At 48.8% G+C, this 14,892-nt stretch overlaps 1 protein-coding gene across 3 annotated transcripts; it reads right to left on the reverse strand.

Annotated features, from left to right (window-relative positions):
* Positions 1-7,035: 7,035 nt before the first annotated feature.
* Positions 7,036-14,394, reverse strand: LOC101132221 (glutathione S-transferase theta-4-like). 3 transcript variants are annotated; one of them, XM_055375146.2, is made up of 5 exons: positions 14,164-14,394; positions 12,679-12,766; positions 10,119-10,269; positions 8,700-8,876; positions 7,036-7,348 (listed from the first exon to the last, which is right to left on the reverse strand). In XM_055375146.2, exons 1-5 carry the CDS (start codon positions 14,285-14,287, stop codon positions 7,151-7,153), a joined length of 738 nt encoding a protein of 245 aa, XP_055231121.1. In that variant the 5' UTR covers positions 14,288-14,394; the 3' UTR covers positions 7,036-7,150. The 3 variants fall into 3 exon arrangements, with proteins under 3 accessions (XP_055231121.1, XP_055231122.1, XP_055231123.1); XM_055375148.2 differs by having other exon boundaries at positions 7,156-7,313; XM_055375147.2 differs by lacking the exon at positions 10,119-10,269 and having other exon boundaries at positions 8,700-8,958.
* Between the last annotated feature and the right edge of the window lie 498 nt (positions 14,395-14,892).

The raw sequence follows: 14,892 nt of genomic DNA on the forward strand, positions 1-14,892 counted from the left end.
CCCCCGCCCGGCCAGCCGCCCCGTCCGGGAGGGAGGTGGGGGGGTCAGCCCCCCGCTCGGCCAGCCGCCCCGTCCAGGAGGTGAGGGGCGCCTCTGCCCGGCCGCCCCTACTAGGAGGTGGGGAGCCCCTCTGCCCGGCCAGCCGCCCGGTCCGGGAGGGAGGTGGGGGGGTCAGCCCCCCGCCCGGCCAGCCGCCCCGTCCGGGAGGTGAGGGGCGCCTCTGCCCAGCCGCCCCTGCTGGGAGGTGGGGGGCCCCTCTGCCCGGCCAGCCGCCCCGTCCGGGAGGGAGGCGGGGGGGGGTCGGCCAGCCGCCCCGTCCGGGAGGGAGGTGGGGGGGTCAGCCCCCCGCCCGGCCAGCCGCCCCATCCGGGAGGGAGGTGGGGGGGGTCGGCCCCCCGCCCGGCCAGCCGCCCCATCCGGGAGGAAGGTGGGGGGGTCAGCCCCCCGCCCGGCCAGCCGCCCCGTCCGGGAGGTGAGGGGCGTGTCTGCCCTGCCGCCCCTACTGGGAAGTGAGGAGCCCCTCTGCCCGGCCAGCCGCCCCGTCCGGGAGGGAGGTGGGGGGGGTCAGCCCCCCGCCCGGCCAGGGGCCCCGTCTGGGAGGGAGGTGGGGGGGTCAGCCCCCCGCTCGGCCAGCCGCCCCGTCCAGGAGGTGAGAGGCGCCTCTGCCCGGCCGCCCCTACTGGGAAGTGAGGAGCCCCTCTGCCCGGCCGCGGCCCCGTCTGGGAGGTGTGCCCAGCGGCTCATTGGGGACGGGCCATGGTGACAATGGCGGTTTTGTGGAATAGAAAGGCAGGAAGGGTGGGGAAAAGATTGAGAAATCGGATGGTTGCCGGGTCTGTGTGGAGAGAAGTAGACATGGGAGACTTTTCATTTTGTTCTGTACCAAGAAAAATTCTTCTACCTTGGGATCCTGTTGATCTGTGACCTTACCCCCAACCCCGTGCTCTCTGAAACATGTGCTGTGTCCACTTAGGGTTAAATGGATTAAGGGCGGTGCAAGATGTGCTTTGTTAAACAGATGCTTGAAGGCAGCATGCTCGTTAAGAGTCATCACCACTCCCTAATCTCAAGTACCCAGGGACACAAACACTGCGGAAGGCCGCAGGGTCCTCTGCCTAGGAAAATCAGAGAACTTTGTTCACATGTTTATCTGCTGACCTTCCCTCCACTATTGTCCTATGACCCTGCCAAATCCCCCTCTGCGAGAAACACCCAAGAATGATCAATTAAAAAAAAAAAAAAACAAAAAAACAAACCCAAGAGGAGGGGATTCGGGGTTTTTAGTATATTAACAAAGTTTTGTCACCATCACAATTATCTAATTCTAGATCATTTTCATCACCCCTAAAAGAAACTCTGTACCCATTAAACAGTCACTCCCCATTTCCCTCTTCTCCTAGCCCCTGGTAACCATTCATCTACTTTCTACCTCTGTGGACAGTAAGTATCTGCCTATTCTGGACATTTCATTCAAATTTAATAATGAAATATGTGACCTTTTATGACTGGCTTCTTTCATTTAACATAATGGTGTCAAGGTTCATTCATGGTGTAGCATATAACAGTACTTCATCCCTTCCTGTGGCTGAATTATATTCCATTTTATGTATACACCACATTCTGTTTATCCATTCACCAGTTGATGGACTTTGCATTGATTCTACTTTTCAGCTGTTGTGAATATTGCTGTGATGAACATCCATGTGCAAGTTTTTGTCTGGACATATGTCTTCAGTTGTCTTGGGTATACACCTAGGAATGGAATTGCTGGATAATATAACTCTATGTTGGCCGGGCACGGTGGCACATGCCTGTAATCCCAGCACTATTGGAAGGCTGAGGTGGGTGGATCACCTGAGGTCAGGAGTTCGAGACCAGCCTGGCCAACATGGTGAAACCCCGTCTCTACTAAAAATACAAAAACTAGCTGGGCATGGTGGTGCCTGCCTGCAATTCCAGCCTGTAATTCCAGTTACTCAGGAGGCTGAGGCAGGAGAATTGCTTGAAACCAGGAGACGGAGGTTGCAGTGAGCCGAGATGGCACCACTGCACTCTAGCGTGGGTGACAGAGCAAGAATCTGTCTCCAAAAAACAAAACAAAACAAAACAAAAATGAAAACACAACAAAACTAACCCATATATATATAATATGTTATATATACATAATAATATATTGTATATATGTGTGTATATATGTTTAACTTTTGGAGGAACTGCAAGCTGTTTTCCAAAGTGGTTATACATTTTACATTCTCAGCAGCAGCACACAAGGGTTTCAATTTCTTCACACATCCTCAACAATACTTTTAATCTGTCTTTTCTGTTATACCCCTCATAGAGTGTGTGAAGTGATATCTCATTGTGGTTTGATTGGCAATGTCTTGATTATAGTAGCTTTGTACTAAGTTTTGAAATTGGGAAGCATGAGTCCTACAACTTTTTCTTTTTCAAAATTATTTTGGAGATTCCGAGTCACTTTAATTTCCAAATGAATTTTAGGGCCAATTTGTCACTTTGTGCAAACAAGCCAAGTGGAATTTTAATGCAGACTGTGTTGAATTTGACATCTTAACATTACTACACCTTCCAATCATGAACATGGGATGTCTTTCCATTTATTAAGGTCTTCTTTAAGTTTTCCCCCAACTTTTAAATTATGAAAACATTTAAAATCCAGAAAATGAAAGGACTAGTACAACAGCACTAATATATGCAACCCCAGTTTCAACTTACTGTTTTTTGAACATAAGGTACCAACATCATGACACCCCACCTAAGGACTTTTTAGCAAAACATTTCAATTTCTCTACTGGGATTATTGTTTGTTGTCTTCCTCCACAATAATGTGAGCACTAAAGGTAGAGACTTTTGCGTACTTTGTTCACTACTGCTTCCTCTGCACCAAAAGCATTGCCTGGTTGTGGGTACTTTTCTAGTTTTAGGAAGGAGAAGACAAGATATAGGTCCTGACTCTGGTTCTGCCTCTCATGCATATGCTACTCTGAGGATCCCTTCCCCTTGAAGAACTTGTTTCTTCATCTACGAAATGGGGATAATACTACTACTCATCAGGGTGGTTGTGAGGATTAAACAAGGTAAGAGATGTAAAATTGCATGTTAGTTATCAGATAGTTTTGTTTTCCCATCTAGCTCCATGAGGGAGAGGATTTGCTCTAGTCCGTCTGTCTGGGCTCTGGGCTTCTAATGGGCAGACACCTTCCTCCATGATGTTTGTAGCTGCAGAGTCTGGCACAGTCCCTCAAGACAAGCTTTTTTACTTGAACTGCTGATGGTCTTCCATGGACAATTCAACAGAAACCCAGTAGCATACACTTCCTTGTATGCACTTGCCCCTCTTTTTACATTTATTACACATTCATTGCTACCTAATAATCCCCTATACTTATCTTTTACTTTATCCAATTATTCAACAGTTTTCAACAGAAATACCTAGAAGAGAGATATTCCGACTTCATTAGACCCTGAGATTCTATTTTTAACATTTCTTCCATGGATTGTTGAATGTTTCAAATGATTGATCCACCTTCCCTTGGCCTTATCTGCATTCCAGATTTGGTTGTGTGTCCATCTCTGTGTTGCCAGACTTGCCTCACAGACCCAGCTTGAACACAAGATGGGTGCTTGCTGAAGAGCACAACTCATTCTGTTGAACCTGCATGCTTTCTCAGGTCAGATTGCTTGGTGGTGCTTCTTTAATTTCTTTCAACAGCACATTGTAATTTGCTGTGTTTAAGTGTTGCTTTTCTTTGGTTAAAGTTATTCTAAGTATTTTATTCTTTTTGATGCTATTGTAAATGAAAGTGTTGTTTTAATTTTGTTTTTGATCCTTTACTGCAAATGTATACTATTGATTTTTGTGTATTAATCTTGTATCCTGCAACCTTGCTGAACTTGCTTATGAGCTCTAATGGTTTTTAAGTGAGTTCCTTAGGAGTTCCTATAATGTCATCTGTGACTAAAGATAGTTTTACTTCTTTCTTTCCGATCTGGATTCCACCTTGTTCCTTTTTCTTGCCTAATTGCCCTAATAAATAGAAGTAGTGTGAATGAACATTCTTGTCCTGCTCTTGATCTTGAGGGGAAACACTCGATCTTTCACAAGGAATGAAGTATGGTGTTTATAGGTTTTTCATAGATGCTCTTTGTCAGGCTGAGGAAGTTCCTTTCTAGTCTTCATCTGTTGAGTAATTTTATCGTAAAAGGATGTTAGATTTTGTCAAATGCCTTCTCTGCATTAGGATGATCATGTGACTTTCTATTAATATGAAGTGCTATATGGATTGGTTTTTGTACATTGAACCACATTTGTACTCCTGGGATAAATTCTACCTGGTCAATGTGTATAATCCTCTTAATATGCTGCTGAATTTGATTTGCTAATATTTTGCTGAGGATTTTTACATCTATATTTATGAGGATATTGCTTTGTAACTTTATTTTCTTGTAATGTGTTTTTCTGTCTTTGGTATCAGGGTAATGCTGGCCTCATAGAATGAGTTGAAAAATATTTCTTCCTGTTCTATTTTTTTGAAGAGTTTGTGAAGGGTTGGTGTTAATTCTTCAAGCTTTTGGTTGAATTCACCAGTGAAGCTATCTGGTCCTGGGCTTTTCTTTGTAGGGATTTTATTTATTGATTTATTGATTTATTGATTTATTTTTTGAGATGGAGTCTCGCTCTGTCGCCCAGGCTGGAGTGCAGTGGTGCGATCTCAGCTCACTGCAAGCTCCGCCTTCCTGGTTCACACCATTCTCCTGCCTCAGCCTCCCGAGTGGCTGGGACTACAGGTGCCCACCACCATGCCCCATCTAATTTTTTTGTATTTTTAGTAGAGATGGGGTTTCACTGCATTAGCCAGGATGGTCTTGATCTCCTGACCTCATGATCCACCCACCTCGGCCTCCCAAAGTGCTGGGATTACAGGCATGAGCCACCGCGCCTGGCTTTTTGGTAGGATTTTTAAAAAATTAATATTTTAATATTTTTACTTTTACAGGTCTATTCAAATTTTATCTTCCTTCTTAAGTCCGTTTAGGTAGATTGTATGTTTCTAAAATTTTCCCATTTCATCAAGGTTATCTCATTTGTTCACATACAATTATTCATAGTATTTCTTTATAAATCTTTGTACTTCTCTAATACCAGTAGTGATGTGTCCATTTTCTTTCTTTCTGGTGTCTGGTTTTTTTGTTTTTGTTTTTGTTTTTTTTTGATATAAGGTTTTCCTATGTTACCCAGACTGGAGTGCAGTGGTGCAATCACAGCTCAATGTAACCTTGAACTCCTGGGCTAAAGTGATCCTCCCACCTCAGCCACCCAATTAGCTAGGACTACAGGCGTGCACCAACACACTCAGCTAATTTTTTCTTTCTTTTTTTTTTTTTTTTTTGAGACGAAATTTTGCTCTTGTCACCCAGGGTGGAGTGCAGCAGTGTGATCTTGGCTCACTGCAACTCTGCTTCTTGGGTTCAAGCGATTCTCCTGCCTCAGCCTCCCGAGTAGCTGGGATTACAGGCGCTTGCCACCATGCCCAGCTAATTTTTTATTTTTACTAGAGATGGTGTTTCACCATGTTGGCCAGGCTGGTCTGAAACTCCTGATATCAGGTGATCCGCCCGTCTCAGCCTCCCAAAGTGCTGGGATTACAGGCATGAACCACTGGGCCTTGCCTCCTAGCTAATTAAAAAAAAATAAATAACTCTTTTTGTAGAAACAAGTCTCACTATGTTGCCCAGGCTGGTCTCAATCTCTTGGCCTCAAGTGATCCTCCTGCCTCGGCCTCCCAAAGTGCTGGGATTACAGGTGTGAGCCATTGCACCCATCCTCCACTTTCTTGGTGAATAATTTGAGTCTTATTTTTTCACTTGGCTATTCTAACTAAAGGTTTGCCAAGTTTTGTTGATCTTTTCAAAGATCCAATTTTTGGTTTCATCGATTTTCTCTATTTTTTTTCTGTTTTCCATTTCATTTATCTCCATTCTAATCTTTATTATTTCCTGTCTTCTACTGGTGTTGGGTTTATTTTGCCCTTATTTTTCTAGTTCCTTAAGGTGTAAAGTTAGGTTATTGATTGAAGATTGTTCTTCTTTAACTTATGTGTTTACAGCTATAAATTTTGCTCTTAGCACTGCTTCTGCTGCATCCTATAAATTTGGGCATGTTGTGTTTTCGTTTTTATTCATTCAAGATACTTTTTGATGTCCCTTGTGATTTCTTCTTTAACCCATTGGTTGTTTAAGAGTGTGCCGTTTAATTTCTATGTGCTTGTGAGTTTTCTAGTTTTCCTTTTGTTCTTGATTTTAAACTTTATTCCACTGTGTCCAGAGAACACCCTTTGTATGATTTCAATCTTCTTAAATTTGAGACTTAGGACCAAATATATGCTCTATACTGGAGAATATTCCATGTGCTCTTTAGAAGAATGCTTATTCTGCTCCTGTCGGGTGGAATGTTCTGTTCATGTCTAGTGTGTGCGATTGGTTTACAGTGCTTTTCAAGTCCCCTATTTCCTTGATGGTCTTCTGCAGTTTTTCTATTACTGAAAGTGGGGGCCTGGTGTGGTGGCTCACGCCCCGAATCCCAGCACTTTGGGAGGCTGAGGCGGGCGATTTGCCTGAGCTCAGGAGTTCGAGACCAGCCTGGGCAATAAAATGAAACCCTGTCTCTACTAAAATACAGAAAAAAATTAGCTGGGCATGGCAGCATGCGCCTGTAATCCCAGCTACTCAGGAGGCTGAGGCAGGAGGATTGCTTGAACCTGGGAGGTGGATGTTGCAGTGAGCTGAGATCGCACCACTGCACTCCAGCCTGAGTGACAGAGTGAGACTCCATCTCAAAAAAAAAACAAAAAAAAAAGTCAGGTATTGAAGTCACCAACTATTATTACTGACAACGTAATCATATTTAACCCTTTACTTTTAAAATTCTTTTTGGAAACTGGAAGGATCTGTAACCACCACCCACTCCCACGTCAGACCCTATGCATACGCCAACTGTCTGCTGCTCAGCAGCTGTGATGTTGTTCCAGTTCTTTATTAGGCAAAGAACAGTTGTTTTTTTAGCATTTCCTTTAAGGAAGGTGGCTCAGATCGTTGAGCCAGCCAGGCCCTGCAGGATGGGCTGCGATTAGGGTCACAAGTACTTCTCCCGAAACTCACAGATTTTCCTCGTGACCATTGGATCCAATGTTGAAAAGTCCCAGTCGGCCAACTGCATTAGTCGATCATGGGCCTCCCTAAAGAGGCCACAGCCGATATTCAGCTCCACCCGCATACGCCACTCAGCTAGCTTGGAGCTGTTGAGGAAGACATTATAGTTGGCTGCCATGGGCTGTGGATAGACAAAGACGAAGATGTGGTCAGCCTGGGGACCAGCCCCACCTGGGTCCTCTCCCACAGCCTCAGGCCCACGTCCCTAACATCTACCTATGGAAAGAATTAGGCTGCTGACCCCCAAGGCCTGAGCAAGGGGTCACAGACTATGTAATAGATGTAGGTGGGGATGGAGGATCCAGAATCCCTCAGAGTCCTTAGTCACTGGTCTTCTTGCTCCAAGCCTTCTGAACCACACTGAGAGGGCTCCTGGCCCAGGCACCTCCCACTTCTCCAGCCTGTGACCTCACATGAATCCTGCCTTCTTGCAGGGAAACCCCTTATCCCAGGTGTGTATATGCGGATGAGGGAGAGAACTCAGGTTTTTTCCTCCATGTTTAGCCTCCCACTGTGATCAAGCTCAGGGGCTAGGATGGGAGACCTGGCAGGCACTCTACCCTGCAGTTTGGCTGGCTCACTAAGACAGTCTACCCTGTAGTTCCGTTTGCACCCAAGATCTTTGGGAAGCCCAAGAAGGGGTGGGTCGTTGGTGAAATGTAAGGAGTGGGGACGAAGTATATGGCTGAACCCTTGGGGCAGGCCAGAATGATTTTTCCTGGTGCTGGTCTGCCCTGCAAACAGACCAAAGAGACTAATTTTCATATCAGCCAGAGATCTCTGCGATAGGGAAAAGAACACTGTATTTCCTGGTCAATCCACCAGGATCCCAGGTGCCTCCTCCTGGCATATCTCTGGCTGATATGCAAATTAGTCTCTTTGGTCAGTGTGCAGTGCCCTAGCTGGTGTGCAGGATGGCCAGTTGAGACCCTGGCCAGTGTCTTGACAAGCAGAACTGGTCACCCTCCCCTGCATGTAGAGGCTACATAAATGCCCCACACTCAGGTGTGCCTCCAAATGCACAGTGGATGCCCCTCAGACCCAGCCACGAGAGCTGTCCTCCAGAGTTGCCTGTCTGGAGCTCTGGGAAAGAGGAATGGCCAGAAGGACACCCAGGAAGCCACTGAACATTTCCTGGAGAGTCCAGCAAGAGGAGGAGATATCTGGGATGATGGTGGATTGAACAGGAAATGCAGTGTTCTTCTCTATCCCAGGCTCACCCTCCGGGTCCTCCCACACCGAAGAATCTTTGTCAAGTGTGGAGAACTGTGATCCTTCCTGATTCATAACATTCTGTGCTTCCTGTTGCCCCCAGATTGAGTCCAGGCCCCCAGACCTGGTTCCCGCAGCCCCCATGGCAGCCACGCCTGCCTTTCCCGCCTCACCAGCCTATCCTCAAGTGATGGCCTCATTGGTCACAGAGGAGTCCTAACTCTGCCCAGGGTCTAACCCTCCTCCAACCCACCCCACACCTGCATCATCTCCACCACGGCCACCAAGTCAGCCAGTGAGATTTGGTCTCCGGTGATGAACATCTTATCCTGCAGAAACTTCTCCTCGAAGAGCTGCAGGCTGTTCTTCACCTCTTCCACTGCATGCTCCATCTTCTCAGCTGAAACTTCCTCCCCTGTTATCTTTGGGATCAGCAACTGGCCAGGGTTGGGAAGAGGAGGGAAGAGGAGGCTGCACTCCAGGGCCACCTGCCCTGCCAGGTCTCTGTACTGTTGTCTGCTGGATAGATATTGAACACTTCCCAGGATATAAAGCAGTTTCACCTCTTTTAGCAGTTCTGATTGGTGGAAGGTGCCGGGAACCATGTGTTCACAAGGATTTGGGGAGCTCAGCAGGCATAAGTCCTGTGATTGATTAGTGATGCCAGTCACAGGCATAGAATTCGAAGTAGAGACACATGTATTGGTTATTTGTCATCTTCCAATTTTCTTTTTTCTTCTTCTTTTTTTTTTTTTTTTTTTTTTTGAGACGGAGTCTCACTCTGTTGCCCATGCTGGAGTGCAGTGGCGGGATCTTACCTCACTGCAACCTCCGCCTGCTGGGTTCAGGAAATTCTCCTGCCTCAGCCTTTGGAGTAGCATGGATTACAGGCACATGCCAGCATGCCTGGGCAACTTTTATATTTTTAGTAGAGATGGGGTTTCACCCTGTTGGCCAGGCTGTTATTGAAGTCCTGACCTTGTGATCCGCCCACCTCGGCCTCCCAAAGTGCTGGGATTACAGGCATGAACCACTGTGCCCGGCCATCTTCAAATTTTCTATGAGCCATTTTTTTTTTTTTTGAGATGGAATCTCACTTTGTCACCCAGGCTGGAGTGCAGTGGCATGATCTCGGCTCACTGCAACATCCACTTCCCTGGTTTAAGCAATTCTCCTGCCTCAGCCTCCTGAGTAGCTGAGATTACAGGTGCCCGCCACCACACCAGCTAAATTTTTTTGTATTTTTAGTACAGATGGTGTTTCACAATGTTGGACAGGTAGGTCTTGAACTCCTGACCTCAAGTGATCCACCTGCCTTGGCCTCCCAAAGTATTGGGATTACAGGCGTGAGCACTGCTCCTGGCCTTCTGTGGGCCTTTTGACGCTGAGATTCTCTAGTTCAGAATGAAATGCCTCGAATGCTGTCTTGGGTAAGTCGTATTAGCCCCTCCTGTATGCCCTTCCCCTTGCCCTAATGAGACTCTTTCATGCCCATTGTTTCAGTCCACACTCCTGACAGCTCTGTAAGGCAGGCAGGAGAAGGAGCTGAGGAAATGAGGCCCAGAGAGGGAGGGAGACTTACTTGAGTTCACCGGCAGTCAGCAGGGCCAGAACTGGCCTCCAGCCTTCCTGACTCCCTTGTGCCCGTGTCCCCAAGCCCCAGAAGTGGCCCTGCTCACCTTGAGCCAGACTATCTTCTTCATGGGCAGCTGAAAGGCCGTGTGTTGCCAAGCCATGAACTCCTCCACACGGGCACGTGTGTGCAGGTCTGGTGGGTACCAGTGTGATGGTGCACTGTACTTGCGGCACAGGTAGTAAAGGATGGCCACGCTGCAGAAGGGGCTGGTCAGGGGCACTGCCCTTGCCTTCCTGAGTGCCACTACATCAACCACCCCGGTGTGGCCTGGGCCCAACTGCTGGGGCTTCCAGAGCAAAGAGGAGCCCAAACAGCCCCGAGAAAGGCCTTCACCAGGGCTGTCTGTCTGAGCCCTGCGGGGTGAGTAGGAGTTGGGGGCTGGTGGTATAACAAAGAGTAGGCCAGCAAGGGGAACAACACGTGTTGAATTGGGATGCTGAGGCGGGAGGATCACTTGAGCCCAAGAATTTGAGGCTACTGTGAGCCAAGATCACACCACTGCACTCCAGCTTGGGTGAAAGAGCAAGATCCTTTTTCAAAAACAAAAACGGGGGGGCATGATGGCTCACACCTGTAATCCTGGCACTTTGGGAGGCCAAGGGGGGCAGATCCCTTGAGGCCAGGAGTTGGAGACCAGCCTGGCCAACATGGTGAAACCCTGTCTCTACTAAAATGAAAATACAAAAATTAGCTAGTTGTGGTGGCACACACCTGTAATCCCAGCTACTTGGGAAGCTGAGGCATGGGAGTCACTTGAACCTGGGAGGCAGAGGTTATAGTGAGCCAAGATTGTGCCACTGTACTCCAGCCTGGGCTACAGAGCAAGACTCTGTCTCAAAAAACCAACAAAGAAAAACACATGCTGAAATATAAGCAAGGTAAATCTGAAGAAAAGAGAGTAGGGGGGTGCAACTGGAAGAAGGGTGGGGGTGACTGGCGAATGATGAGGCAGCCAGAGACACTGTGGAGGCCACAGAGGGTAGCCTCCAGGTAGCCCCTGGAGGTGCAGGAAGGTTATGGACTTAATCCTTAAGATTAGGCATTATATAAGCCAGGGCATGAAAGAATCCATCTCTCTGGTGCTGGATGGAGGGTGAGCCCGAGGGGGCAGAATGGACAATGGGGGGGCCAGCTACTATCGGGAAGGTTGTGGTGTCTGGGAATGTTGGAGGCCATGGGGACAGAGGGAAGGGGACGGAGGGGAGACATGCTTCGGAGGGGATGTCCTAGGCCTTGCTGATTGATGGCTGGTGTGGGAACCTCCGCAGAACAAGGGCTCCTTTATCATCACCAACAGCAACCATGCCAAGGTAAAAAGGTCAGGGCATGGAGAGAGCTATCGGTTAAAATGTGGCAGGAGAGACAGCAACTAGCTGCAAGACTCACAACTTCTTGGCTGGGCACGGTGGCTCACGCCTGTAATCCCAGCACTCTGGGAGGCTGAGGCGGGGGGATCATGGGGTCAGGAGATCGAGACCATCCTGGTTAACACGGTGAAACCCCGTCTCTACTAAAAATACAAAAAAATTAGTTAGGCATGATGGCGGGCACCTGTAGTCCCAGCTACTCGGGAGGCTGAGGCAGGAGAATGGCGTGAACCCGGGAGGCGGAGCTTGCAGTGAGCTGAGATATCGCCACTGCACTCCAGCCTGGGCAACAGAGCGAGACTCCATCTCAAAAAAAAAAAAAAAAGAACTTCTTTGGATCCTGATCCAAACAAACTGCCAAGAAAACGTTTAGGAGATAATCATAGAGTTTTGAACAGGAGCCACATATTAGATGAAATCCAGGAATTAGTGTTAATTTTATGAGGTATCTTAATGGTATCGTAGTGATGCTACGCTCTATCCTAGCCCAGGCTGGAGTGCAGTGGCGCAATCAGAGTTCACTGCAGTTCTGAACTCCTGGCCTCAAGCGATCCTCCCGTGTCAGCCTCTGGAAGTGCTGGGATTATAGGCATGAGCCACCACACCCAGCCTGTTGCTTTTTTTTTTTTTTTTTAAGAACTCTAATCTCTGAAAAGTATGTTCCTAAACAGTTATTGATTTATTTACTTATTTATTTTTATTTTTGAGATGGAATCTCACTCTGTTGCCCAGGCTGAAGTGCAATGACGCAATCTTGGCTCACTGCATCCTCTGCCTCCTGGGCTCAAGCAGTCTTTCCGCCTCAGCCTCTCGAGTAGCTGGGACTACAGGTGCAGACCACCATGCTGGCTAATTTTTGTATTTTTTGTAGAGATGGGGTTTTGCCATGTTGTCTAGGCTAGGCTGGTCTTGAACACATGAGCTCAGGCCATCCCCTCACTTCAGACTCTCATAGTGCTAGAATTACAGGCGTGAGCTGGCTTCTAAACATTTATGAATGGAATGATGGGGTGTCTGGGAGGCAGGGGAATAGAAATGATGTCAAATGGACCCCAAGTTGGCAAGAGTCAGAGCTGGGCGATGGGTTTGTGGGGTTCCTCATGCCCCTCATTAGTTAGTATTCACTCTCCTTTAGTGCACGTGTGAGATTTTCCATGGTAAAACAGGCAAATGCTTGCACTGAGCCTCCCAGGAGAAGCAGAGACAGATGGTGCAAGGGCCCCAAGGAAGACTTACCTTTCACTTAAGATAAATTTCCCATCTTTGAGGCTGGGCAGCTTCCTGAGGGGGTTGATGTCAATGTATCCTTTGCTGTGGTGGTGACCTAGGAGGGGCAGGGAAGGTCTGAGGCTGTGGGACTCCAGGGGAGAGAGAACTGAGACTCCCAGAGACCCAAACGCCTCCCTCTCTATTTTCTCAAGAAGAGGGAACTGAGGCCTAGAGGGACATTGCGTCTTACCCCAGGTCACAGGGCAAGGCAGGTGCAGAACCGGACTGGGATCAGAACTGCTGGCTCCCAGCCTGCTCCACCCTAGGTTTGGTGACTCCCGTGCCTCCTACCTGTGTCCCAGGACCAGGACGACCCTTTTGCCCAGAAGCCGGAGGCCTCCAGTGCCCACCCCCAAAGATGGATCTGAAAACACAGCCTTTGAATCACCTGAAGCCCTGAGGGCCTGGGTCCCATCCGCAATCCCAGCACTCTCACTCTGTCCCCACTTTAAGGAAGCCAGGCCCAGCACACAGCTGGACATCCAAAGGGAAGCCTCTCGGACACAATCAGGGTCATCTGAACAGGGAACCTGATGTGGGGGCAGGAACTGAAACTCTTCCTGGACCAGCCGCCTCCAGTTGGAAACATTTCTGGGTGCTTCACTCGCAGCCCGTTCATTTCCACAGCTTCCCTGTCTCTTCCTCTGTGTTCTAGAGGCTTCTGCTTTTGCAGGCTGAGCTTTTGGAGTCCCTCTGTGCTGGGGATGGAGTTGGAGCCCACCCCTCTGACCCTCACTCAGGGTTAGTGGAGCCCTGAGCCTTTCTGAACACTGGGGAGGATGGGTGTAGACGGACTGTTCACTTCTGCCCCCTTTGCCAACCTGGTGGGCAGGTGCTGAGTTCACAAGGTCCTAGAATCCCACAAGGAAGCCAGGGTGCCTGGTGGGAGCCCAGGGAGTCCCAGCTACTGTTCCTTCCCCCTTCTCCTCAAAAAGCCTGTTCATCTGTGGCGTGGGGACTGTCATTAGTGAGCACTGACTAAGGTAGGCTAGACAAGGATGCAGCCTACAAGCCCCGTGGCATCTTTTCCTTCCCTGTGGACCTCTGGGGTGATTCCCTTGTCTCTGTCTCTGCTCCTCAGAAACGCCCCTATCAGGCTGTGCGTGGTGGCTCACGCCTGTAATCCCAGCACTCTGGAGGCTGAGGTGGGCAGATCACTTGAGGTCAGGAGTTTGAGACCAGCCTGGCCAACATGGTGAAACCCCTGTTAAAAATACAAAAAATTAGCTGGGCGTGGTGGCATGCACCTCTAATCCCAGCTACTCGGGAGGCTGAGGCAGGAGACGCACTTGAACCCATCAGAGGTTGCAGTGAGCCGAGATAGCACCACTGTACTCCATGCTGGGCAACAGAGCGAGACTCCATCAAAAAACAAGAAAAAAAGAAAAGCCCCAATCTGTGTGTCCTGCCTCCCCCCAGGACCAGGCCTGCCAGGCAGCAGTGGGAGCTGACCTTTCAGCAGATCCACAAACTGAAAGTTGAAATGGATGTCATGCTTCTTCGAGAAGATGTAGACGGCACGGCAGGGTGCTGACAGCAGGTCCATGTAGAGCTCCAGGGCCATGTGGAGACACATGCCAGGCCCCACAGCCGCAGTTGGCCAGCCACAGACCTGGGCCTATGTCTGGCCAGAGTCCCTGGCCCTGTGCCCTCTCCGATCTGGGCCCAGGATCCTGTGTTCCCCAGGGAAACCTCTTATTTCCCTTTGTGTTGTCATAAGGCCAGGAAGCCTGCAATTCTCACAGCAGCAAGGATTCTAAGGAGGACCAGGAGTAGGCTGGGGAGAGGCCCGTGGCAAAAGTGTGGCAGCCGTGACCCTACTCCCCCCTTCCAAGTGTGCCTGTGCCCCGTGGTGCCACCTCACAGACACCTGTCTGAGAAGGGATTATGCCTGGGAATTCCCATGGCTGGATTTTCATTGCAGAACCTGACGAAAGGGGCTTTGCAGCATCCAGAATGAAGAGGAAGCAATGAGAATTATCCCTGGAGGATTCTAGAAGTAGAGGCTGGGAGTATCCACAGGTAAATCGAGCCTGAACTATGACTAGAAAGGAATTGGGAGAAAGAGACACAGGAAACTGTGAGCTTTGGGAGCAATGGGGACACCACCACCAGGAAGTCAGGGGGCACTCAGCCGGTGTGTGCCACACAGAGGAGCCCGGAAACTTCCTGGCCTTGGTT

The sequence above is a fragment of the Gorilla gorilla genome, chromosome 23 (assembly GCF_029281585.2).
Source record: "Gorilla gorilla gorilla isolate KB3781 chromosome 23, NHGRI_mGorGor1-v2.1_pri, whole genome shotgun sequence".
NCBI lineage: Eukaryota > Metazoa > Chordata > Mammalia > Primates > Hominidae > Gorilla > Gorilla gorilla.